Genomic DNA, 27,706 nt, shown 5'->3' on the forward strand with positions numbered 1-27,706 from the left:
TCAATTAGACAAGCTTTGCCATAGCTTCAAGTACCAAAGAGTACAGTGGATGAAGTGGTTCAAAAATGTCTTAAACTGCACGCATACAAGATCCAAATTGTTCAGACATTACAACCAGTTGATCATCCAAAATGTGAACAGTTTTCCATAGACTTACATGCTGAACAATTTGGATGAGGACAATGATTTCAATGCAAAGGTTAATGTGTGGTGTGGGGTAAAGTGTGATTGAGAGATTGGCCCAATTTTCTTTCCTGAAAGGAATGTAGGTGGATATGTTTACCTAGACATGGTGAATTATACTATTCCCCAGGTACAGGATGTGCATGGCACTTATCACTTTCGGCAAGATGGTGCTCTCCCTCATTTGGCTCTAGAAGTCAGCTATTTTGTTAATGGAACCTTCCCCAGCAGGTGGACTGGCCGAGGCAGCCCAGCTTCATAGCCCCTGAGATCACCTGACATTATCCCATCAGATTTATTTCTTTGGGGGCACGTAAAATATATAGTGTACAAAACAGCAGTTCCTGATATTGTTACATTGCAATAATGCATCACAGATGCCACTAGCACAATCACACCAGACATTTTGCACAATGTATGGCAGGATATTGAATACCTGCTTGATATTTTGCATGTTACCAGTGGTGTGTATGTTGAAGTGATTTAAATGTTTATGTATATTACCTGTATTAAATGTTTCTGTAAGGTTCAAAACTTAATGAGTAGAGGTGTATGTAGTATAACACAGACTTCATTTACTGTATCCAAGAGAAAGTGTTTTGTTATCAAGGTAAACATTTATGGACACCCTGTACTTTTGACATGATGTGATAAACATGCAGGAAACAATATTATGAGAAGGAAAGTTGCTACTCACCATATAGTGGAGAATGCGCGCGCACGCGCGCCCGCGTTTGTGTGTGTGTGTGTGTGTGTGTGTGTGTGTGTGTGTGTGTGTGTGTGTGTGTGTGTGTGATCTAATTTTGACAAAGGCCTTACTGACCGGAACCTATATTTATGACAGTCTTTTTGTTGTACCTATCTGCGACTCAGTGTCTCTGGTATACAGTGAGTAGCAACTTTCTTTTCATAATATTGTCACATTCTATCCTGGATTTTCCATTGTTTAATGTTATGCTGTAGCTATCGACATGCATACAAATTTTTATTTGTCCTGTGTCTCAGATCCCACTGACGATGGGCTCCGTATCTGGCAAAGCAATATTTTACAGGCAGTTTATGGGTTAACAAGATGTTTTTTTAACAAATATTTACAAGCTGCAGAGCAAAAAGCACAAATTATTTTCAAATGAAGAAATAATTAGCATTCATTTCAGGGACAATAAAATTTTAATTGCTATGACAAATGTCATCACAATTAAAATAGACTGCTGACTGACTCTGTTCCATTTGTCCCAATTCTGTATTGCCACCTTCATCACAGACAGGTGATCAAGGATGGGACAATATCTCTGGAAGCTCGAAGGATATGAGGTCTACTTATAGAATTTCCGGAAATAGTTTTGGCGGTGGTGGAAGGGGGATTTGGGGGTTGGAAGAAAGTGATGGTATCACCATTTCGAAGGCGGTATTAGTCTTGGCCAGTCCACAGGATGTTTTGATTAAAATAAGTCATATCACATCATTTGAACCATCAGCAAATCTGAAAATCACAGTTTTCATTCAGTGTTTCAAAGGTGTGTTACCAAAAATTCAGTTTGTGTCAAACAATGGGAATGGAAGAGCTGAAAACTGGGGAGTATTTATACATAATGAAATGGATAGTTAATATTAGTTCAAACAATCATTTGCTTTTGCTATGATCAGTACTCCTGTACTAACAGAAGTATAAATTGCATTACTAAATGGACTTAACTACCAGAGGAATGACACAACATTGAAAGATTTTGTAGAAAGGGAATCTTCCATGAATGAACATTTAGGTCAGCCTGGAAGAGACAAGATTTTTTATTAACCACAATTGTGTGACAGTTGCCCAACAACACATTTTTGAATAAGATTGATCAAACAGATGGAGTACAGATAAGATGGTCAGGGATCGATCACCAAGAAGACCCTTGGCTGCCAGTAGATATCCAATATTTAGGTGCCACGATGATATAAGGGGATGGCTTGGATCTCAAGGTGGGCATGGTGGAGCTCACACTGCCTATGTAGTCAGTTAGTGAAGTGACAGGTTCCAACACACAGAACAACAAGTGGTGAAAGCAACACAGTGAATCAGGTATGTATCTAGATAGTTTTTATTCACAAATGGAAATGACAGTGTTGTATAAAATAAACCAATAAAGAAGGACTAACAAGACAAAAAAATAAACAGGGAAGAGTTAACAATAACAGATGAGAAGTAAAGGAATGAAGAATATCACTGTTATCATTTTGCAGCTTTATGTCACTTAGCATTGTCGCATTAGGTAAAACATGGCTGACTTATAAAGCCACAGAGAAAGTGGGTAAAGGAATGTCCTTGAGTCTGGGTTTTTTTACTACCTGAGAGCTGAGACGAAATATATTGCAAATTCTGGAGGATCAAATGATTTACATTTTCCCTGCCTCAACTTAAGATACTTTTTTTTTTTGTTTCCTTTCAGCTCATGAGTTAAATCCTCCTTCAGAACGACTCCATGCTTCACACTGGGTTGAAACAAATACAATGCAATCTGCTCATGAGTGGTTACACATGATTCATACAGATTAGTTGACTTTTACACGTAAACTAAGTATGAGTACACTTTAGTCATTTATGTTACTGCATGCAGAATAATGGTCTTATCCGCTGACCCACAATTCAGCTTTAATGTTTCCTCTGAGATGTTGTAAGCTGTAGTTACTTTAAATATTACCGTTTCCTCTGGTTCGCTGCTGGCTTTCTCCACTATAATTTGTACATTCAAGCTCCATTAAATCCCTATGTTGAAACCCATGTGTCATCTGATTTTGAAACTATCTTTTCAGTAAGTCAAACAATGTAAATTCCAGAAAGGAATAATAACACTATTATCAAAAGTGTAGACTGCTACTCACCATACTGAGGAGACACTGAGTCACAGACACGTACAATGAAAAGACTGCTGCTGTACATTTAAGCTTTCATCCAAATGGCCTTCGTCGTAAGGTCTCTCTCCATCGTCCGTCGTCATTTCATGTCTGTCCTTTCCGTTCATTTGATTGTTCACGGGCCGCTCTCCGTTTTGGTCCCGCTGCGCTTTCTCGGCCACCCCGTGACCAGAATGGTCGTGGTTACTACAGGTTACAACATCTTTGGTGACGAGGTAAACGGTGGTAGTTGCTAGTATTGAGGCAAAGTTGGTCTGTCTTCTGGAGCAACAGCAGCAGCTCATGCAGCAGCAGCAGCTCCAGTTAGACATCTCACAACAGTCGCTGCAGTTGCTAACGGGCAAAGTCAATGCCCGGGACGCGTTACCACAACAGCTGCCGAGTCCTCGGGTGTCCGATGCTTTCCCATGTCCGTCGTCATTTCCACCCTTCAATGACACTACAGAGGACTGCGAAACCTACTTACATTGGCTGAAATAACATTTCACAGTTTTTCAAGTCACAGACGACTCCTCGCAGCAGCTGTTTTTTTTTGTCTTGGGCCTCCTCAGACATGTTCTTTCTTCTCCGCAAGTTGGTACCGTTGTCCGATCCTGTGGCTCTCTCATTCCAGGAGATATGCCTTTTGCTGACAAACTATTATTCCCAACGGTACCATGTGGTCACCTCTCAGCTGGAGTTCCACCAGTACCATAAAGAGCCTGGCCAATCATACCGTTCCTGGGTCACAGACTTGCAGGGTCTCAGCCGTCAATGTGATTTTATGTGCACCAATCAGCAGTGTAAGGCTTCATGTGCAGACTGCCTGATCTGGGATGTGGTGGTTCAGCTGGCTCCCAATCCTGAGGTCCATACTGCAGCGCTGAAACTCAGCAACCCCTCCTTGGAAGAGATTATCTGCATTGCCCACTCCTTTGAAATTGCTCAAGCAGCTAACAAGTGTCTTATGGCACAACCGCAGGTGGCGTAAATCGTGGCGTCATGGCAGGTTCCGCCCTTGCAACATTGAGATGACCAGGCGGACAGAGGCCAGCACCATTGGGATTCCTCGTTGTCCGACATCTCTATGGCATCGGTGCCTTCGGTCGCCCCTCTTCGCCAGTTGCACGGCCCACGTCCATCTAGCCCACAGTGCCTTACTGCACATTCATGGGCTGATGGTCCCCACCGCTGGAAAATGTGCACACTATGTAACAAGGAGGGCAACATCCGATCGGTTTGTCATAGTCGCTCGACTCGCTCCAGTCCTACCCCTCCGGGGCCTCAAGATACAGTCCCTGTTCTGCAATCGGTCGTCCCACAGGATGACCTGTCAGCACAGAAGATTTTCGTGGGTAGTCCGTCGCCCAGGCGACGTACAAGCGTGTTCTCCAGCTTCTTACCCTCTTTGTCGTTGACTATTCATTGGCTTTGAATATTTTTGGCCTGGATGTGTTTCAACTGTTTGGCTTTTCAATTTCTGAAGAAGTTAAGGTCGTTTCCACAGCTGTTCCTTTTCAGGACTTAGACGATCAGTGCTCCACTTTTGCGTCATTGTTTGCAACGGATCTCAGATGTGCTTCCGGCTTTCAGGCGCACATCATCCTACCGTCAGATGCACAGCCTCACTTTTTCCGGGCCCAGCCCCTTCCGGTGATGGTCAAGCAGGAACTTCCTCGGCTCCAGGCCGCTGACATTCTGGAGCCTGTAACTTACAGTGCCTGGGTGACGCCACTTGGTGGTCATACTGAAACCCAATGGGTCCCTTTGGCTGTGTGGGGACTTCGGCACTACAGTCAATGCTCAGTCCCTCATTGACACTTGCCCCATTCCCCAACAGGAAGACCTTCTCACCAAGCTTGCCATGGGAGAGTATTTTTCAAAGATCGACCTGGCTGAGGCATACCACCAGTTGCCCTTGGATGCCGCATCTCAGAACATCATGGCTATCACCTTTTGGACTGTAAAAGCACATTCCTTTTGGTGTCTTTTTGGCGCCAGCCATTTTCCAGCGATTCCTAGAGCAGCTCACACAGCCTAACCCCGCCTGTGTGAATTATCTGGATGATATCTTGGTCACCGTGCGTTCCCGCCAGGTACATTTGCAAAAACTCAGCTCCTTACTTCACCCTCTGCAATCTGCTGGTTTACGCTGTCGGCTGGACAAGTGTCTCTCCCCCCCCTCCCCCAACTGGAATTGGAATACTTAGGCCACTGGTATAAGCCCACCGCCCACCATGCTAACGCGGATGCTTTGTCACATCTCCCAGCACAGGCCTCGATCCTGCCTTTGACCAACAGGAGGTCCTCTGCTTACATGTTGATTCAACTGCCAGGATGCACTGAACGGTCTGCCTCTTATGGCTGCTGCTCACATTGCTGTGGCTACCGGCCACAACCCTGTCTTGCGGCAGGTTCTCCATTATGTGGGCCACGGGTGGCCCTCCTATGTCACTCGTCGGATGCAGTCCAATTTCAGCCCCTGGCACCACCTGTCCCACAGGCTCTCCGTGATAAATGATGTCCTTCTGTTGGCCATGGAGTCGGATACCCATCGGGTGGTCATCCCTCCGGAATTGCAGCCTCGGGTGCTCAGTTTGTTACAACGCGGGCACTGGGGTATGTCCCATATGAAAGTATTGGCTCACCTGCACATGTACTGGCCTGGAATCGATGGCAATATTGAGCGCCTGGTCCGCGTGTGCACTGTCTGTGCACGTCACCAGGCAAGTCCCCCCCCCCCCCCTCAGTCGTATGCACCCTGGCCTGTGCCTCGACGGCCCTAGGATTGCATCCATAACCCCGTTTTTGGGGTCCATGTGGTTACTCATCACTGATGCCTACTCCAAATACCCATATGTTGTCCGCATGGCTTTCACCACCACGGAGGCTACACTCATGGCCCTGGCCCAGGTTCTCATCATTGAGGGCCTGCCATACACGTTGGTCTCCAATAATGGTCCCCAATTCACATCATCCTCCTTCCACAACTTCTGTCAGGCCAACGGTATCAAACATATCCGTAGTCCCCCTTTCCACTCTTCGTCCAATGGCGCGGTGGAGAGACTTGTCCACACTTTTAAACAACAGCTGACAAATGCAGACGTCACATCTCCAACCACATCAGACCTCATCCTGTTTTTGAGCACCTATCGGACTACGCCAATTGACGGACACAGTCAGGCAGAGCTCCTTCATGGAAGACAGCCACGGACCCTGCTCCATTAGCTGACCATCCCCCTCCCATACCCACTCCTGGCCCTAGCAGCGGTATGCCCCTGGCATGGCCATGTCGGCCTGCGAGTATGGCCGCAAGGCAGGTTGGACACCCACCACAGTCGTCACGGCCCAAGGGTGGCGTGTGACACCAGTGCAGACGTCAAAAGGGTTGGAGCACCATCATCATAATCAGCTCCAACCACGTGCCCCCGCAGGACTCGTGCCCGCCACCTCTTCCCCTATCTCCTTCAGGTGCAGACGTGGTCCTTGAGTCACCGTCCCTGCCCCTGGTTGCCGTCTCCCTGTGGGCCTGCCGCCAGCCCTCTCCACACCAGTGTGGATTGGCAGCTCACCCCCCTGCCCTGGACTCTGGATCGGCTCTCATGTATACCTGGTGCATCCCTTCCTCCCTGCCAATAGCGGGCCCAGCTCCTCTCCCCACTGCCGTCCACCTCAGCAACTCCACTGAGCTCCCAGTTGGTGCTCATCGACAGCACAGAAAGATACGTATATACCTTCTATTCTGTGTTCACTTCATAGATTCTTACTTAAATTGCATGTGAGTTTCATATAGGAGATGTAATTTCGAGTTTTAGTTACTGTAATCATAAATTCAGGCAGATTGTAGTGCAGTCGTTGGGCATTTGTACAGGTTAGTTCATACACTGTTTGCGTGTTTCCCTTGCGTTATCTAGGCACAGACTCGTGCTTCAGTAACTGTTGTTCAACATCGATTAGAATGGACAGGGACTGTGATTGCTGTGTTCGGATGAGGGCTGAGTTGGCATCCCTTCGCTCACAGCTGCAGGCGGCGCTGACTTCGGTCGCGCAGCTTGAGGCTGTTGCTAATGGGCACCACTTTGGGAGCCGGACTTGGGTATCATGGGGATGTCAACCCCGTCCCATCTGTCCCCAGATCGGTCTGCCACTGTGGTTGCCCCGGTTGCTGCCCGCAGTGGGGCTCAGCCCTCGCCTGTGGTTGATTGGGAGGTCGTTCCAGGGCGTGGCAGGCAGCGAAAGACGTCCCTGGAGACTGATCACAAAGCCTCCCTGGTGCGTCTGACAAATAGGTTTCAGGTACTGTCTCTGGCTGAGCCAGATTCAGCTGCCTGCCCTGTTTCAGAGGATGATTCTCAGCCTTCAAGATCCGGGCAATCGCAGAGGGTGGGCTTATTGGTAGTTGGGAGCTCCAATGTTATGCACGTAATGGGGCCCCTTAGGGATATGGTGGCTAAGAAGGGGAAGAAATCCAGTGTGCACTCCGTGTGCATTCCGGGTGGAGTCATTCCTGATGTGGAAAGGGTCCTTCTGGATGCCATAAACAGCACAGGGTGCAGCCAGCTGCAGGTGGTGGCACATGTCAGCACTAATGACATGTGTTGCTTTGGATCTGAGGAAATTCTCTCTGGATTCCAGCCGCTATCTGATTTGGTGAAGGCTGCTGGTCTTGCTTACGAGATGAAGGCAGAGCTCACCATCTGCAGCATCATTGGCAGAACCAACTGCGGACCTTTGGTGAAGAGCCGGGTGGAGGGTCTGAATCAGAGGCTCACACGGTTTTGCGACAGTGTTGGCTGCAGATTCCTTGACTTGCTCCATGGGTGGTGGGGTTTCAGGTTCCACTGAAGAGGTCAGGAGTTCACTACACTCAGCTGGTGGCTACACGGGTAGCAGAGGCTGTGTGGTGTAGACTGGGCCATTTTTTGGGTTAGAAGGCCTTGGGTAAGTATGGGGTGGGCTGCAATCTCAAAGGGTTCATGGCAAATACAGGACGTGGTTGGATCAAGGAACAGTCGGAATTGTAGTTGTAAATTGTTGTAGTTGTGCTGGGAAAGTCCCTGAGGTTCAAGCACTAATAGAAAGCACAGAAACTGAAATCGTTATAGGTACAGAAAGCTTGCTAAAGCCTTAAATAAGTTCTGCAGAAATTTTTACGAAGTCTCAGATGGTGTTCAGGAAAGTAGATTAGGCAGAATTGGTGGTGGAGAGTTTGTGTCTGTCAGTAGTGGTTTATCTTATAGTGAAGTCAAAGTAGATACTCCGTGAGAATTGGTATGGGTGGACGTTATACTTAACAGCCGAACTAAGTTAATAATAGGCTGCTTCTACCAACCCTCAGACTCCAATGATATAGTTGCTGAACAGCTCAGAGAAAATCTGAGTCTAGTAACAAATAAATACCCCACTCATACGGTTACAGTTGGTGGGGACTTCAACCTTCCCTCGATATGTTGGCAAAAATACTTGTTCAAAACCAGTGGTAGGCAGAAAACATCTTCCGAGATTGTCCTAAATGCTTTCTCTTAAAATTATTTTGAGCAGTTAATCCACGAACCCACGCAAATTGTAAATAGTTGCGAAAACACACTTGACCTCTTAGCCACAAACAATCCAGAGCTAACAGAGAGCATCATGACTGATACAGGGATTAGTGATCACAAGGTCATTGTAGCTAGGCTCAACACCGTTTCTTCCAAATCCACCAGAAACAAATGCAAAATAATTTTATTTAAAAAAGCGGATAAAGTATACTAGATGCCTTCCTAACAGACAATAACCATTCCTTCCGAACTGACTATGCAAATGTAGACAAGATGTGGCTCAAATTCAAAGATATAGTAGCAACAGCAATTGAGAGATCCATACCTCATAAATTGGTAAGAGGTGGAACTGATCCCCGATGGTACACAAAACAGGTCTGAACACTGTTGCAGAGGCAATTGAAACAGCATCCGAAGTTCAGAAGAGCGCGAAATCCTGAAGCTTGGCTAAAATTTACAGATGCACGAAATTTGGCACGGACTTCAATGCGAGATGCCTTTAATAGGTTCCACAATGAAACGTTGTCTCGAAATTTGGTAGAAAATCCAAAGAAATTCTGGTCATGTGTAAAGTACACAAGCGGCAAGACGCAGTCAATACCTTCGCTGCGCAGTGCCAATGGTACTGTTACCGACGACTGTGCTGCTAAAGCGGAGTTATTGAACGCAGTTTTCCGAAATTCCTTCACCAAGGAAGACAAATGGAATATTCCAGAATTTAAAACACAAACAGCTGCTAGCATGAGCTTCTTAGAAGTAGATACCTTAGGGGTTGTGAAGCAACTCAAATCATTTTACACGGGCAAGTCTTCAGGTCCAGATTGTATACCGATTAGGTTCCTTCAGGATTACGCTGATACAATAGCTCCCTACTTAGCAATCATATACAACTGTTCGCTCACTGATAGATCTGTACCTACAGATTGGAAAATTGCACAGGTCGCACCAGTGTTTAAGAAGGGTAGTAGGAGTAATCTATCGAACTACAGACCTATATCATTGACCTCGAAGGGAACAATCTATTGATACGTAATCAGCATGGTTTCAGAAAACATCGTTCTTGTGCAACGCAGCTAGCTCTTTATTCGCACGAAGTAATGGCCGCTATCGACAGGGGATCTCAAGTTGATTCCGTATTTCTAGATTTCCGGAAAGCTTTTGACACTGTTCCTCACAAGCGACTTCTAATCAAGCTGCGGGCCTTTGGGGTATCATCTCAGTTGTGCAACTCTATTCATGATTTCCAGTCAGGAAGGTCACAGTTCGTAGTAATAGACGGCAAATCACGAGTAGTAATACACGGTAAATCATCGAGTAAAACTGAAGTGATATCAGGTGTTCCCCAGGGAAGCATCCTGGGACCTCTGCTGTTCCTGACCTATATAAATGACCTGGGTGACAATCTGATCAGTCCTCTTAGGTTGTTTGCAGATGATGCAGTAATTTACTGTCTAGTAAGGTCATCCGAAGACCAGTATCAGTTGCAAAGCGATTTAGAAAAGATTGCTGTATGGTGTGGCAGGTGGCAGTTGACGCTAAATAATGAAAAGTGTGAGGTGATCCACATGAGTTCCAAAAGAAATCTGTTGGAATTCGATTATTCGATAAATAGTACAATTCTCAAGGCTGTCAATTCAACTAAATACCTGGGTGTTAAAATTACGAACAACTTCAGTTGGAAAGACCACATAGATAATATTGTGGGGAAGGCAAGCCAAAGGTTGCATTTCATTGGCAGGACACTTAGAAGATGCAACAAGTCCACTAAACAGACAGCTTACACTACACTCATTCGTCCTCTGTTAAAATATTGCTGTGTGGTGTGGGATCATTACCAGGTGGGATTGACGGAGGACATCGAAAGGGTGCAAAAAAGGGCAGCTAATTTTGTATTAGCACGTAATAGGGGAGGGAGTGTGGCAGATATGATACACGAGTTGGGATGGAAGTCATTAAAGCAAAGACGTTTTTCATCGCGGTGAGATCTATTTACGAAATTTCAGTCACTAACTTCCTCTTCCGAATGTGAAAATATTTTGTTGTGCCCAACTTACATAGGTAGGAATGATCATCAATATAAAATAAGAGAAATCAGAGCTCAAACAGAAAGGCTTAGGTGTTCGTTTTTCCTGTGCGCCGTTCGGGAGTGGAATGGTAGAGAGATAGTATGATTGTGGTTTGATGAACCCTCTGCCAAGCACTTAAATGTGAATTGCAGATTAATCATGTAGATGTAGAATGTTCAATGAGGCAATTTACACCTCAGAGTCACCTGCTGTCACCGATTTATTGCCTGAGCAGTCTATATCCATTGTGTCTGAGGGTCTGGTGAGATCTAGATCTTCAGTGGATGCCTAAATCTCCACGACATCCTCAGATGCAGAGCATGTACATAGTACTGGTGCCGGTGCCAACACAATTTCCTTGGTCTTAAGGGTTTTCTTTTTTGATTTCTGTCACTACCCCTCAGGTTTCTTTGGCTGGGAGGACTTCACTGGCTCACTCTCCGGAACTGAGGATGAGCCCTACAACCAGCTGCTTTTGGGCTCTTCAGCCACTGGTGGGTGTCATTTTTCCCACTAGCAGAAACCTGGGAAGGGAGTGATCGAAGGGACCCCTTCCCAGCGAGTGAAGCTAAAGAAGACTTATGCTTCTCTGGCTTAGAAGTGGGGACGGGCATTCCCGATGGTTGGGGGGGTGTTGCTCCCAAAGTATGTGGTGCAGGAGCAACAAGGATGGAAATGCCCCCCACCTTCAAGGGGCAGGTGTAGTCTTCTGGCTCTGAGAGGTGACTGGGGTTGGCAGAACTGTTGTAGCGGTGGCATAAGATTATGTCATACGCACAGGATGCAGGCATTCAAATTTTCTCTTAGCCTCAGTGTAGGTCAGAGTCTTGTACTCCATGATTTTCCTTTCTTTCTGGAGAATCCTGCAGTCTGGAGAGCAAGCTGAATGGTGCTCTCCGCAGATGACACAGATGGGAGGTGGGGCAGATGGAGTATTGAGATGTGATGGGCATCTGCAATCTCGAGATGTGATGCTGGAAATACAGCGAGAAGACATACAGCTGAACTTCCAGCATTTAAAGTGCCACATTGGGGGAGGGATATAGGCCTTTACATCACAGCAGTAGACCATCACCTTGACCTTCTTGAGCAATGTATCACCCTCAAGGCCACCTTGTCACCAGTGGCAACCTGATTATCCCCGGTGGACACGCAGGACGAAATGTACATCTCGCGCTCTAAATTGGTGCACAGCTCGTTGTCAGGCTGCAAAAGCAGATCCCTGTGAAATATGATACCCTGGACCATATTTAAGCTTTTATGGGGCGTGATAGTTACAGAAACATCCCCCATCTTGTCACAAGTGGATAATGTCCGTGACAGGGCAGAGGATGCTGTTATGATCAAGACACCTAGATCTCATTTCGGACAAGCCCTCCACCTCCCCAAACTTGTTCTCTAAATGCTCAACAAGAAACTGAGGCTTCGTTGTCATGAAAGATTCCCCATCAGCTCTTGAACATACAAGATACCGGGGCAAATAAGATCCGCTGCCATCCTTAGCCTGATATTCCTCCCATGGTGTGGCCAGGGAGGGGAACAATTTGGAGTCATACTTTAGTGCACTGAATTGAGCTTGTGAATGCTTAGAGACTGCTGGTGTTTCACCATTAACGAGAGATGATGGACTACACTTCATCGCATGTCATCTGCCCTGATGCCACCCACTCCGACCAGAGGCCCTCCCCGTGGGTGCCACCCAGCCACAGCAAAGGCCACCTGGCAGGATGGCCATTGCTGAGAGTCCCGATGCCCCAGGGGGATGGACATCTACCCCTTGGCAAATGTGGAGAGTTAACGATGCAGGCATCAGCAGAGAGATCCCTGTGTGGTCAGGGGGCTACAACCAACAGGGTACAAGGTGGCCCCACCACAACAGACAGGCTACCGTGCTGTATATCAGGTGCAAATAAGTCCATGGTCACTGTCAATGCAGAATGCGACACTGCATAGTGCTTGGTGGAAAACACATCCGGGAAGGAGTTCTCGCCCAAGAGATGGAGAATGGGCAGGACTGCAATGTGACGATGAAAAAGTGGGCTAAAGATCTCAATGCACGATGGACACAATGCACCATGTAAGGCACCCTTCCCCAATTGGCTCGTTCTACGAAAAAATTTTGGAGAATGCAGGTCAAACCCTACCGGCGGCCATCACATAAGCCCAAAACATGTGAGACTCCTTTAAGTAGTCTCTTAAAACAGGCAGGAATACCTCGGGCTTATTCTAATCCCCGGACCAGGGAGAAAAACAGTTATGAATACAGAAAAAGTTGTTCTGCTTACCTGAGCATAGGACACAAAAAATAACTGTTCACTTTCATAATCCTCCAAAGCTGGCTGATGGATATGAGGATCCTTGGATGTAATTTCAGTTAAAGCCTGTAATTAAAAAATTAAACAAAGATTACACACTAAAAGGGTACAATTTCATAATTGAATGGATGTCAAACATTATTTCACTTAATGTTTTAGCTATTACATTACAAAATATCAGTCACATAATTTCACAAATTATCTTTGAAGTACTTCTCAAAAAAATTCCAACAAAATGTATAAATGGTCATTACAAAGAAACTGCATAGACTTATGACTACAATGGGCCCTGCACAAGATACTCATATAGAAATAGCATGAATGAACCACTTTGCAATTTTACTTTTGAAATACTAATGGGATATGATACCTGATTAATAAATGCTGCTGTTTTCAATAAATCAGAACTGAAGCTTTACAAGATTCACTTATTTACCAGACCAGTAATATTTTGCTTTTCTGTCATTTTTACCTGCTTTCATGAATCATATGCACAACTGTGCATGGGAACTGCTTTCATCAGTGAGGTAAAACTGTATACAACCTGAAGGTTGGTTTAAGAAGCACAGTGCTTTGCTAGGAATTACTATGATGTGAAGTTGTGCTTGAATGTAGCTGTTTGTAATAAAAGTTCATAACTGAAATATTGACATTATGCATACAGGGTGTTCAGAAATTCTCATTACAAACTTCTTGGGCTTGCAGTAAACAATATTTTGAATTGGAACCCATGTTCAGAAATGTACCATTTCCAAGATATAGCTGTCTGAAAACATGTTTGCTCGGTAGGTATGCAACAAGGTAGTTATAGTGGGAGGGGGGGACACAGCCCGTGCTTATGTGAAATTGGCTGATGTCATTTGACATCTATCCTACCTCTCTGACCTGGTCAAGCTCCACTGACATGTGAGTGTTAGGGCAATGTGGTTGAGTACATGTTTGCAGAATACACTGACATGATCCTTCTGTATGGTGAAGCTCATGATAAAGGAAAAACTGATTGCAGCCTATATCAAGATTGTTATCCACAACATCTGACTCCATCAAACACCCTTTTTGCCAAAATTACACAACAGCTTCAAGAAAGCAGTAACTTCACTGTCAGCAGGTGTGACTGGCACTCCAAGAGTGTGGTACACCCAAATTGGAGGAGGTCATACCGTAAATAGCAGCGTTTGTGAAATCTGAAGAACAAGTCATGTACCAGGTCACATGTAAGAAATTATCCATAAAATTGGTTGTGTTACCAACATATTTTCAAATGGCTGTAGCACAGAAACAGTATGTTTCTGGAAATTATATTATCTACACAATCCTGTCTGCAAGTCCTAGAAGTTTATAATGAGAATTTCTGTACTCCCTGTATACCTCAGCAAGGTAATTTATCTTCAAATTATAGGCCAATATTAAACTGAAAGTCTTTTTTTAATATTAAATATGTAAACAGCGTTATTTAATAGTGGTCTAATATTCACAAAATGTAGGTGGAGTACAAAGAGCTGCTAACTTGAAATTACTTCAAACATAGTTATATTGTCAAAAGGAAAAATTACTGCTGGCATTTTACAGCGACAGAAATGGTCCTAGGTCCAGACGTAAATGCTTTAATATTATTGCTTTAGAGTGGCAGTAGTCAACATGGTCCTCCTGGTGGGCATTCCAATTTTCGAGACTGGCAGTAGGTGACAGGGATTTTAAAAACATTTTCATCAGATTTTCATATAATTTTACCATTAAGTATTTGGTAATTAATTCTTATTATATACTTTCATTTGCAGTAAATCTGCTTTATAAATTTAAAAAAATAAAGTTACTTCCCTGTTGTATAAATCACCACACTGTGGAACCAATGGGTGGTTAGAAAATTTTGCTACTATCAGAGACACAAAACTGGGTGGTAGGTAAAAAACTTTACCTTTGTTTTACAGGATGGTAAAACAGTCAAACAATTCATTACTCGGGGGAGAAAAAAATTGAATTAATGTCTTAGTGCCCATATTCGCCTGATATATTATCTAACTACTTTTTTTTGTTCTCTTATGTCAAACAAAGAATTCACAAACAGCAATTTTCATCACCTCAAGAAACTGCTGAATTTTTCCAAAACCATGTTGTGGTACCAACATCAGAGTAGAAAAAAATGTTTTCAGAAGCATTTCAACACATCCGAAAGTCTCTATATTTTAATGACCGGTATTATGAGAAAGAATAAAAATATTCTGAGAAACAATAAAACAATTTTTTTCAAAAAATGCTTTTCTTTTGTTGTTTTTCTAAAAGCTTGAAACAGTGGCCTTTGTATAGAAAACACTATAGACAGCTCGAATTCTATATGCAACAAGAAAAGTTTAACAAAAAAAGGAGAAGAAAGAAAAAGAAATGTGTGATCTACAGAAAAACTGTAGGTGCAATTTTAATAACCATCAGGAATGGTGCCAAAGAATTGGCCAGAATCCGTAAGTCAGAATTTCTGTTCTTGCAGTTGGATAAAAGCTGAAGTTACTTTTTGCCAAGTTCTTGGAAAGGTATACGAACTTACTTCATGCTTGAAGTACAGGAAATACCTGTTCAGTACAGTAATCTTTCTACAATGTGACATATGAGGCATTCACTTTTATTAAAATTTTCTCATACACTAAAAGAAATAGCATTAATTCTGCGCAGTACAATTCCCAAAAAAGCTCAGCTCACTTTTCAATGAATGACAGTTAGACCACATAATAAAAATACATACTTTGAAAGCACTTCTCACAGCAGAAACTTCAATGGTTGTTGTCAGGGCAGTTCTATTGGCAAGCATATCATCAGCACCTGCAACTTGCGCAGAAACTTTCATCACACAGGCAACTGGATCGGCCACTGCCTGCACAAGTTGATCCACTTCAGGATTGTATGGCAGCAACAGAGACCCTCCAGCTGTGTGGAGAGCTCCCCAGGGAGAGATGACACCCCACACTATTCCACGAGATATCTGCACTCCCAGTCGGCCATATAGAACAGACCTGCAATACACAAAGAGGTAACATGGAACATATTGTGATACGTATCGTTATACTCTGGAACAGTGGATCAAATTTGTCTCCATGTAATGGGTAAATTCCACATAGTCAAACAGGTCAGTTATTCAGATGATTGTGAAGAATATATTTTGGGATGGGGAGCAGGTGGGAGTGCACATTCCACAACAATGAAGTCTTGAGGGATCACTATGATGAGCTAAAAGTTATTAAAATTGGCAAAACATTTAAGAATGCATTTTAAGACAGCCATGTTCAAAAACATTAGGTAAAAAAAGAAAAGGTATTTAAAGCAACAAAAATGAGGGGCCCAGGAATTACTGTACGCGATATAAACTTTTTATTGTCAATCTTGCAACAAAATCAGCCACTTCCAAGTAATATCCTCAAATAGTGACACAAACATTTTTTCCTGTAGTGACATGATTCCAGGAGTGAATTATTTCAGTTAGGCTTTAGTCATCTAACCAACTTCTCATAGACCTCATCTGTGCTTTGAAAACTATGACCCTTAAACACAATTCTGAATTTGAAGCATAGGACAAGTCAACAGCAAAAATTTAGAACAGGCTCTATAGTTATGCAATGTTTTGCTGTGTCACTGTGTATCAGAAGCAATGCATTAACTGCTACACTGTAGACCTGTAGACCTATGTCTCATCTCCTGTCACTTTGTTCTTCAGAAAGATATCATCAGCATTTGCATTTTCAAGTTTCTCTTGACTGACAGTGGTAACTATGTTCCACCTTCATCAACATGATTAACCACTTTTAGTAACACACGAGTCATTAAGTCCTCTCTTTATGCTTGTTACCATTATGTATTTCCCTAGTTTCCAGCCATTTTTATATGGATACTTTCATCTTCCCATTCCTTCATCATCATACCACACACTTCACATGTTTGTTTCCTACAATGGGTAAGGAAACAAGTTAACACATAAAAATATCACAAACAACAATATGTTGTCAGAACTTGTTGCTAGGAATGCCCAGCATTCAGCACTAACCTAACTGTAGTGAATGGTGTATTGTATCAAATGATCCCCCTCACCTCTCCTGTCAAACACATGTAGCCAACTAATCTCAACACTGAGATCCTCCTTGAGAAAAAATCTCAAGACAATATATGAGGGTTGCCCAGAAAGTAATGCACTCCATCTTTTTTTTCTTCAAGAATTCTTTACTGAATATAATGAGAATAACACACACAAAAGAATGGTGTTTTACCTACATACCCTATTTTCCCGCATAATCTCCATCCCACTGTATAGCCTTCCTACAGGGCAAAATAAGGGATTGTATGCCCTGTCAGTACTAATCCTTGTCGTGGTGATGGAGCCAGCGCTTCACTGTGTGAATCACCTCCTCATCATCCTCAAAATGTCTTCCATGAATGGCATCCTTTAATGGCCCAAACAAGTGTAAATCCAAGGGAGCTAGATCAGGTATGACAGCTGTGGACGGTCTCCCCGACTGCTGTAGATTGTGGAGCTCCACCAAACTGCCTTCTGATAACCTTACCTTCTGTGCCCAGCAACTACCTGTACTTCTGTTGACAGCAAGTGCTCCATAGACTTTGCGCAAGTTACTTTCTCTGTAGTGAGAAATTCAATGATGGCACTTTGCTTTTTATGTACGTCACCTACAAGTGCCATTTTGACACTGTCCTGCAGCTACGCTATCTATCTGAAGTGATGGACACTTGACTTGCTCACTCATGAGACTTCAAATAATACATACATAATGTTTTGCTTTTGTAACATTGTTTTTGGCTGAGAGAAAAAAAAGAGTGTTGCATTACTTTGTGGGTAACCTTTGTACAACAGTTTAAAAAACATGTCATGCTCATTACAGTTAGCTAAATTTGAGGACAGGTTCACCTTTAAATTTTTAGTAAGGTTTACTGAAATATGTATACAACAAGCACCACTAGCTAGAAAGTCTCCTGGCTGAAGTAAAAAAGTCACACATAAAAGGATAATTCTTTATGTGGAATATCTAAATAGAAGTTTTCAACTACAACGATCTATTATCCTTCATTTCCAGTCACTCTTTCTCCGGCAGATGCATATTTCATTGGAGTTGCCTTCAAAGCAAAGGCACTTTGTTCAGCTTACATGCTTGCTTATTTTGTCAGATTCCTATATAAAAATGGTACCCAGCATAATAACCTGTCTGTCCCTACTTTGGAGCTTTCATGGATGTTTTGATGCAATTTGCCTTCAGCAAGCATGCGGCTGTGCACTAAATACTATGGAAGCAGACACAGAAAATATACAGGATGGTCAGAAAAGTGAAACACATATAGGGACATTGCAGGGCAGGTTGTACTAAGACATATAAATATTAAGAAAAAAATTTCATACACTAGGCTGTTTCTGAGTTATTTAGCATTGAAGTTAGCCAATCGGGTTGGCGCATGCACAAATTCAAGTTTCAGTTAACCAAACAAAGCACTCATTGGGCAATACCAACCCTGGCAGGCCGCATGAATGGGAGCACACAATGCTCCAATTGGCTAACTTTAATGCTAAATGACTCAAAAACGGTGCAATGTGTCGAATTTTTTTCTTAATATTTGTTTCATTACAACTTTTCCTGCAACATTCCTATGAGTGTTTCAGACATTTTCTGATTACCCTGTATTATACATACTCTGAAGTCAGTGATGTGCTAACATTAGCCTGGATTCTCATTAATTTGGCTTTTGGTTGATTGGATTCATGTTGCGAATTCTTTACACTGCCATGTCCTCATACCTCCAAGTTTGCCCTGACTGTTATTTCAGACTCTCTTCTCAACTGTTAGATCAACACTTGGTGTTTATCACAGACGATCACTGAGACTGTAAATCAGAATGGCCACTTCAAGACCCTGAAAAAGTAGGACTTTCAGAGCTGCATGCACTACTATGGTCAGCAAACACAGTGGCATTTGCCCATTTACAGTTCAATCAATGACATAAGCACGTTGGGCAGTTGTATGCAACATGGATAGCTAACATATAGGGGTTAACGTGTAGATGACATATTGTGTGTTAACAATGTAGTACCTCGTACGCAGACTATCTAATTTTCATTGTACTGGTGCAGCTAGTGCCAGATAGGGCACTATAGATCAAAACATAAGCAAATTCAAATCTGATGTAAGAAGAGATAGCACAAATTGCAGAATCTGAGGTGTTGACTGCTGCAGTGCAATATGTGTTATCAGATTATTGCCATGTGGCAAAACTTGACAATTTGCAACAGCAGGAGAGGTCTCCAACAGAAGCAATTCAGGCCTTCGTGACCATGCTGTCGAGTCAATTGGTCAAGCATGTTAGCAGTAGGGTTCTCCTGTGTCCCAGCACCAGTTAGCTACAATTGTGGGGGACTTCTCTTGATCCCTGCAGTGCGAGTCATCTGCTGAGTTCATGGCAACCACAGAGAACCTTATATGTCATATTTGTTCCTGTGGGCACAGCTGTCTTGCCCAGATTGCTGGTCATTACATGAGAGGAGACACTGTCCCTATTTCTTTCCAACTTGTCACGCCTGCTATATGCCAGAATATTTAGCAACTATGTGCAGGAAATGACGGTGAGCAGTTCCACGGAAAAAAGTTCCCATGTTAACAATCAAGCCTGCAAGAATGTCTGCAGGTCTTCAGGCACTTCATATCATAGTGGACTCGGAGATCACTGGGTGTTGCACGAAGTTTCAGTTAGACACAGTGCCCTCAGCTGGGCAAATCAACTTAGTTACTGACAGCACTCTCAGTGCACCAAATAGTATCTCATAGTGGGCGTGGATTCTCTTGTGGAGACAACTTTTAAGTCACAGCCAAACAGAGAAAAGTGGACACCAGGTCACACTTATGGTTCTTGATTCACATTTGGCAGAAAATATTTTCAGCCATGATGCTTTCATTCTTTTTGGATTTGAAGTAGTTCATAAAGTTAATCTCACCTCTTAGGTAGACCATTTCAGAACTTGAAGGCATTGCCGCAGTCGATTGATCAACTTTTTGAAAGAGTCTGGACTCACGTAACATTGAAACCATCAGCAGTTCCTAAGTTTTGTCGAGTCTGCACTGTGCCATTTACTATGCGGGATATAGTGAAGGTGGAAATTGACTAACGGCAGAAGCTAGGAGTGGTGTCACAGGTTTCATCAAGTTCATCATGTTTGTGATATGGTAACTTTGTGACATTTTTCATGCACACAAGCAATGAACAGAGTGAAATATATGTTCAGCCTATGCCCCATGAGAGGAGTTGCTTGCTAAGTTGGACAGTGGACAGTATTTTTCCAAAATTTGTCCTCAATGAGTCATACTTGCAGTTTCTGTTGGACACTGAGTCTCAGCAGATTTTAGTATTAAATACGTTTTGCGATGTACCAGTTTAACCGTCTGCCATTTCGGATAGCTTCAGCTCCAGGAATATTTCAGTGTTTTCTTGAACACTTATCAAAGAAATTCTGTGCTGTGTCAACTATTTGGACAACATTTGGGTTAATTGCACCATGAGAGAACAGCATTTGCAAAATTTGCAGGCTGTTTTTCAGTGAGGGTTAGACAATGTAGCCTCTTCTGCTTCTAGATTGCAGTAGTTTAGGCATGTGTTAAATACGGACAGTATCATACAAACGGCAGAGTGTATTGCAGCAACAGAAGATTTGCTAGTTCCTTAGAATATTAAGGAGTTACATTCTTTTTATGGAAAGTAAATTACTGCAAGAAATTCATTCTTCAGGCTGTTCGCCTTTGTCGTCCTTTCAATCAGTTTTTTTCAAGAAAGGAGAGAAGTTAGTGTGGTTGGAGGCAAATGGGTTGGCACTCCAGAAATTGAAAAAACACTTTCACTCTGTGTTTGGCTGCTTTCACCCACCTAAATAAGCCATTGAATCTGACAATCAAAGCTTCTCAATGCACCTTTGGTGCTGTTTTCTCATACAGAAATTTATATGGTTTGGAGTAGTTTACTGCGTTTGCCTCCTAGACCTTGCCAGCAGCACACAGAATTTACCCTCAGATTGAGAAAGAGGCAGTCACAATAACATATATTGAGTAAAATAGTTCCACATTTTCTTGTATGTAACAAAGTTCCACCGTCTTACACACTGTAAGTCATTCATCTCACTGTCTGGATCCTGGCCCAAGCTCCCAAACAGAATGGCACAGCATTTATAGTAGTTGTCATTTCCAAGTACTTATTCCTTTGAAATTCACTACAGGCCACCTCACAGCATGCAAAGGCAGACACCTTGCCTTTCGTGACAAGACTTCCCAGTGCGGAAAGTCATGCCAGCTCAAAGCAAGAATCCATTCTTGCGCAGAGTAATTCAGGCGATCCAGCCAGGATGATCAGGATATTTTGCTGCATGGTCAGACTCAGCACACCAGATGTACGAGGGCATTTCGAAAAGTAAAGATACAATGGCTCGCAGTCCTTAAATAGAACATTTATTTAGAAAACGTCAGTTACATCTTATTAACTGGCTTATTTATATAATAGAGGGAAACATTCCACATGGGAAAAATATATCTAAAAACAAAGATGATGTGACTTACCCAACAAAAGCGCTGGCAGGTTGATAGACACACAAACAAATACAAACATACAAACAAAATTCAAGCTTTCGCAACCAACGGTTGCTTCATCAGGAAAGAAGGAAGGAGAGGGAAAGGCGAAAGGATGTGGGTTTTAAGGGAGAGGGTAAGGAATCATTCCAATCCCGGGAGCAGAAAGGACAGGTATACACTCGCACATACAGTGTGTGTGTGTGTGTGTGTGTGTGTGTGTGTGTGTGTGTGTGTGTGTGTGTGTGTGTGTGTGTGCACGCGAGTGTATACCTGTCCTTTTTTCCCCAAAGGTAAGTCTTTCCGTTGTGTTCCAGTGGGGGATGTCAGGCACGAAACCACAGGCACGGTGACATGTCTATAGGCCATCAATTGATTCCACCATCAAGCACACAGTGCTTACCTTTTCAACATGTGCTCACACCCAGGTGGCCCAGCCACAAAAATTTTCTCCATGACCTGTACCTGAGCATGCATGAGACTGGATGCATGTGGACTTCAACGGTCCCTTCATGGGGACCATGTGGCTGTTGATGATACATGCCTTGTCTGACTTCCTATGTTGCTGATTTGTCCTCCATGTTGTCACACACTACAGTTTGGGGTGTACCCACTATTTTTGCTGTTGTGGGCATGCTGCACATCCAAGTCTTACACTATAGTTGCCAGTTCACATCAGAGGATTTTTGAGTGTTCTGCTGCCAAAATGAAATTAGCACCTGACGTTGCACCATGCTGTTGGGCATCAAACACAAAGCTTGTGCTTGTGCTTGGCTGGCACACACACTATTGGGCATCAACATAGAGGTCATGTGGTTGGTTAGGATATCACAACTAAAGAAAGCAGTCCCAGTGGTACCTAGAGAGGATTCCCTCTCCAGTTGTTTGACATCTGATCAAGCAGCTTCAATCAATTGGTGAAGTCTTGGTGAGGTACTGCACAGGTCTCTGCCATGCAGTACCTTCAACCTTTTACACCTGATGCCACACACCACTGGCCTGCAGGTTGTGCCATGGTATTACCCATGTTCTGCCATCTGGGTGCACATTTTCAGGCAGACACCAGGATGTATGCAAGGCATCATGGAGGAACATAAGGAGCACAACTTTATATAACTGTTTTACATCAGCAGCTTCCAACATGCCATGTGAACCAGCTGCACACACAGAAAGCTGAGCAGCACACACCACAAATTAGGCCCACAGGAACCCTTAGCACAGACAAAAGAAACCAAATAAGGTATGGGCAACCTTGAACAGAAAGGAAGTTGGAAAGCAAATACTTGAAATCATCCAGGCAATGTACGAAAAAAGCTATAGTTGTGTGCAGATACCAGTTGGAAGAACTGAATGATTTAAGAATGTTATGGGACTAAGACAATGAAGTCTGATATTACCAGTACTATTTATACTGGTGATGGATGAAATAGTCAAAGAGACGAAAGAAGCCCATAGAGGAAGCGGGATGAAGCTGTTACTATTTGCTGAAGATATTGTGGTGTGGGGAACAAGGAGTAAGGAGGTACAAAACCAAAAAGACATCCTAAATGATAAGGTCGAAAAATATGGAATGAAATTTAGTATGGAGAAAAGCAAGGAATGCTCATTTGGAGACAGAAATTAGCAAAATAATACAACAGAGTAGTACATTTACCAGTGTGTGAGGAGCTTGGTGTGGGGAAGGGAAGTACCAATGAGGTGCAACATGGTGTTACACATAACATACTACACACCCATACTAATATACAGCTCAGAGGCTTGGACTATGACTAGAAGAGAGAGGAGTAGGATACAATCCAGTGAAATGAGGTTTCTGAGAAGTATGCTAGGGAAGGCGAGGAGAGACAGAGTGAAAAATGAAGATGTTAGGAAGGAAAGTGGAGTGGAGAAGTTGACTGAGAAAACTGAAAAGAATAGATTAAAATGGTCTGGGCATGTGAAGAGGATGAGAGAGGGAAGAATACTAAGAAGAATGACGGAGTTCGAGACTGAGGGCAAGAGGCCAAAAGGAAGACCGAGAACAAGATGGATTGATACAATAAAGATGAGTTTGAGGAGGAGAAATCTGCTATGGAACCAAATTGTGGCAGAAGAATGGTGGAAAGACAGAGTTAAGTGATGAAGTACAACTGATACCCCAACCTGACGAGATGTTGGATAGAGGGGAGATGAAGATGATGATGATCATGAGGAATCATCTGCTATAAGATAGACCAGGGACAGGAATGACTGATTTCCCAAGTGGCCAATCTAATTCCCTAATGTTGCACCTTATCCATTACTTTTAAGTGCATTGGTCTAACAAATCCATAAACAATAATGGGCTGCATATAGGTACAGTAAACTAGAGCAACATATAAACTAGAGCAAAATAATTTAATGTTCTCTTTATCAACCTCAGTTCAGGTACATCTAAACGCTTGACCCATATAATTAAAAATAATAAATATTGCCATTAGCTGTAGCCAGCAGTTAGCATCACAGTGCGAGTGTGCTACAGATAGCTGGATGAAATTTGTTATGCAGTATTTATCATTCATCGAAGGTTCTTAATATAGCTTATATTTGTAACTTACAGAATATTTGATGTTTGCATAAATAACAGCATGTTTGATTAAATAGTTTCACTCTCTGTTCAGGAGTTTAGTTCTATTGAGGCTATATTTGGTGTTCATAATATATATGTGCTCTGAGTGGTAAATGCTGTACTTAACAGAGAAACCTACATTCAAATTTGGAATTGATTGTGGTTTTGACATGACATTGTGCAGTGGAGATGCCAGGAACTTCAAAACATCTATATCACCATTTCCCCATTTTGGCAATGTAACAGACACTGCCTACATGGAAAGGAACTGGAATAAAGCAGTACACTGATCCTAAGATCTATATATTCACGACAGGGATGGATTTGAAAACAGCATGAGGTCAGCTACACATCAGGCATTCATCAGTGTTTTCACGAGTCACTGGTCGGGATGCTACGGAATGGCTAAAATGGTTAAATTGAGTTGCCTAATACAACAGGTGAGATGACACGATGTGTTTGGCAAATGTGTACTTTTACTTGGATGGCACAACCGAGCAGCGATCCAAGAGCAATGAAGAGAAGCTCAATAACTGGGACAAATTCCAGGCCAAACTGAAGAAAACACTTGGTGACACTCCACATCAAATCTGTGTAGCAGTACAGCACCCAATGTCACTGGGAAATGACACAGTTGTAAATACAGAATGTGTTGGCTCTATGCCAAACTGTGAATCTGAGTATCTACATCAACATGGCTTCTCTGCAGATCACACTTACATGCCTGGCAGAAGCTGAAAACATTCCTCGCTTGAAAGAAATCAAAGAAGTCATGTACCTAGCCAAGGTATGTGTGTAAGGACAAGCAAACCAGTCCCACAAGGGCAGCTTAGTGTCATCACCACAGAAGACAACACAGAGAAGGAAGCAACTATCAAACCATCAACAGGATCTTGCCTGACCAAGGAACAATATCTGCAAGTGATAACCATTCTCTGTATCAGTTTTCAGATGCTTTGAAATCCAGAGTGCAGAAATACAGACCAAGTGGCCATACTGTCAGCTGAATGACAGGTAATCTGGGAGGGAGTGCAGAATATGTAGCAAGATGACATCACTGAACCTTCAGAGTACTTGGTCCTCTCCTGCAGTCCTGGTGCACAATAACAACAGTGTTGTTTGTGTGCCACCTATTGAAGACTAACCAAAATCACGAGGAAAAGATGTCAATCCATTGCAGTGCACTGATGACACCCTAGACTGCTGTAAGGAGCAAAGCATTTCTCAACTATGGACATGCACACAGACTACAGGGGAAAAGAGTGCCTTGATAACTCCTGATGGTCTCTATGATTAAAATTTATGTAATTTGGACTGTGTAACTCTTCAACCATCTTCAAACATCTGACGGACAGAGAGCTTCAAAACATTAAATGAATAAAGTGTCTTTACTATCTGAATGAGACTGCTGTTTTTTCAAAGACATTCAAAGAACATCTAAGCCACTTCACAACCAAGTTCAAGTGTGTTCACACTGCAGGCCTACATCTGAATCATAAAAAGTTCCTCTTCATAAACAAGAAATAAGAATCTCAGGGTATCTATTGGATGGCAATGACATGTGTCACATTTCAGAGAAAATAAGAGAAGTAACTGTTTTTTCTGATCACCATGTGAGGACTTCTGTACCAAGGCACGTCCCTTGTAAGAACTAGTGGAGGAAGGTACAAAATTTTCCTGGAACAAGGTGCAAGAAAGAACTTTCCTTGTCCTTAAGGAGACACTAAAGACTTCTCCTTGTAAACAGAGAATGCCCTAGTGCATATTCAGAGAGATGCTGAAATCTTAATAGCTTATGCCTCAAAAGCACTCTCTAAGTTTGAGATGACCTACTGTACAACCGAGAAAGAGTGCTTTGCAGTTGTTTGGGTTCTCAACACATTCCAGCCATATTTATTTTTGCATCATTCACCACTGTGATGGATCACTATTGTCTGTGCTGACTGACTAGCCTGAAGGACCCGTTAGATCAATTGACGAGATGGACCTGAGGCTTTTACCCGTATGATATCACAGTGGTATACAAAAACCAGATGCAAACACAAGGACATAAACTGTCTTTCAAAGAATCCTTGAATGAGGATTCTATAAATGAAATCTCTGTTATCCCTGCAATAAATGACATTGGTACTGAGCAGAGGGAAGATCCAGCACTACTGGACACCACAGGAGCATTGAAGAAGGAGGAAACAACCAAAGAAGAGTTCCAATTAATAAATGAAACATTGTATATGAGGAAATATGATTCAATGAGGCACTAATGATTGCTCATCATCCAAGCTCAATTATGGACAGCTCTCATGAAGTAATTCCATAACACTCCAATTTATGGTCACTTGGAATTCCTGAGGCCACTTAACAGAATCAGATGCAGGAATCCCTGACCAGGCCTCTAACTGTCCATTAGACACTGCACGAGTCAATGCAAGGAATGCCAATGACGGAAGCACATGCCACAATTATCTCTGGAGCTTCTGGGACCAATCTCACCTGCAGCAGTTACATCGAACAAATTGGAATCTACCTTCGTGGGAGATTCACAAAGTCAACAAATGGGAATTGGTGGATAACAGTCTCCATTGACTATCTCACCTGCTATGCTGCCACCAAAACTAAGCCAATTGGTGAAACTCTGGATATTATAAAGTTCTTTGAAGGAGACATTGTTTTGAAGCACAGAGCACCATATGTAATTTCATAGACACTTTCCAACTATCCACTGATGAACAGCCTCATACAATGGTTTAATAAGACATTGGCAAATATGCTCTTGATGTACACTGATGTCAAAAGGAGGGATTGGGATACAATATTGCCCACTGTGACATTTGCACACAACATTTCAAAGCAAGACACTGCAGGATTCAAATCTAAGGTAGAGACTGATAAAGTATACACTACTACTGTTTCAACACATCACCAGGACTGAAGATGCAAGGCAGCTGACTTGTCATATGAAACCTGGATGCCCAGGACAAAGTAAATTAGTTAGTTACATGGATCATTTTGCATGACAGAATGTAATGATGTGGAACAAGTCATTTTACATTCACACTGCAAATAATTTGTAAATACAGTTAAAAGAAAAATGATGCCGATGTGAGTTAATAATTCCTACGCACCACCTTTTACACATTACAGTAATATGATATTCTTCTACAGAACAGAAAGAGTTGTCAAGGAATAACTTTCTCCGTTTGTCATCAGATTTTACTTTGCTTTCTGTCAGACATTTTACATCACTGGGTAAGTAATCAAAAAATTTTGTTGCAGCATTATGCATCCCTTTTTGGGCTAAAGACCACCTTACTGTGGAGTATGAGTGTCATGTTTCCTTGTGGTAATGTAATAATGTCCTTTGTTGTTCCTTTTGAACTGTAGTAGATTACTTACAAAAAAAACTTCATCAGGGAATAAAAATACTCTAAGCAGTAGTCAGACTGCCTAGCTCCTTAAACAGATGTCTACAAGATGATCGTGGGTGATCACCACACGTTAGTCTTACAGCACTTTTTTGTGCAACAAAGACTTCTTTTCTTAAAGATGAGTTACC

The 27,706-nt window shown here is 42.8% G+C and overlaps 1 protein-coding gene across 2 annotated transcripts in view; it reads right to left on the reverse strand.

Moving 5' to 3' along the window:
- The window catches only part of LOC126353944 (endothelin-converting enzyme homolog), a 609,153-nt gene that overhangs the window by 19,794 nt on the left and 561,653 nt on the right, over positions 1–27,706 (reverse strand). For both annotated transcript variants that reach the window (XM_050003231.1, XM_050003230.1), the window contains 2 exons: positions 15,716–15,983; positions 12,952–13,047 (listed from right to left, as the gene is read on the reverse strand). In XM_050003231.1, the coding sequence (XP_049859188.1) occupies positions 12,952–13,047; positions 15,716–15,983 (364 nt within the window). The remainder of the gene's footprint in view (positions 1–12,951; positions 13,048–15,715; positions 15,984–27,706) is intronic.

The sequence above is a fragment of the Schistocerca gregaria genome, chromosome 3 (assembly GCF_023897955.1).
Source record: "Schistocerca gregaria isolate iqSchGreg1 chromosome 3, iqSchGreg1.2, whole genome shotgun sequence".
Taxonomy (NCBI): domain Eukaryota; kingdom Metazoa; phylum Arthropoda; class Insecta; order Orthoptera; family Acrididae; genus Schistocerca; species Schistocerca gregaria.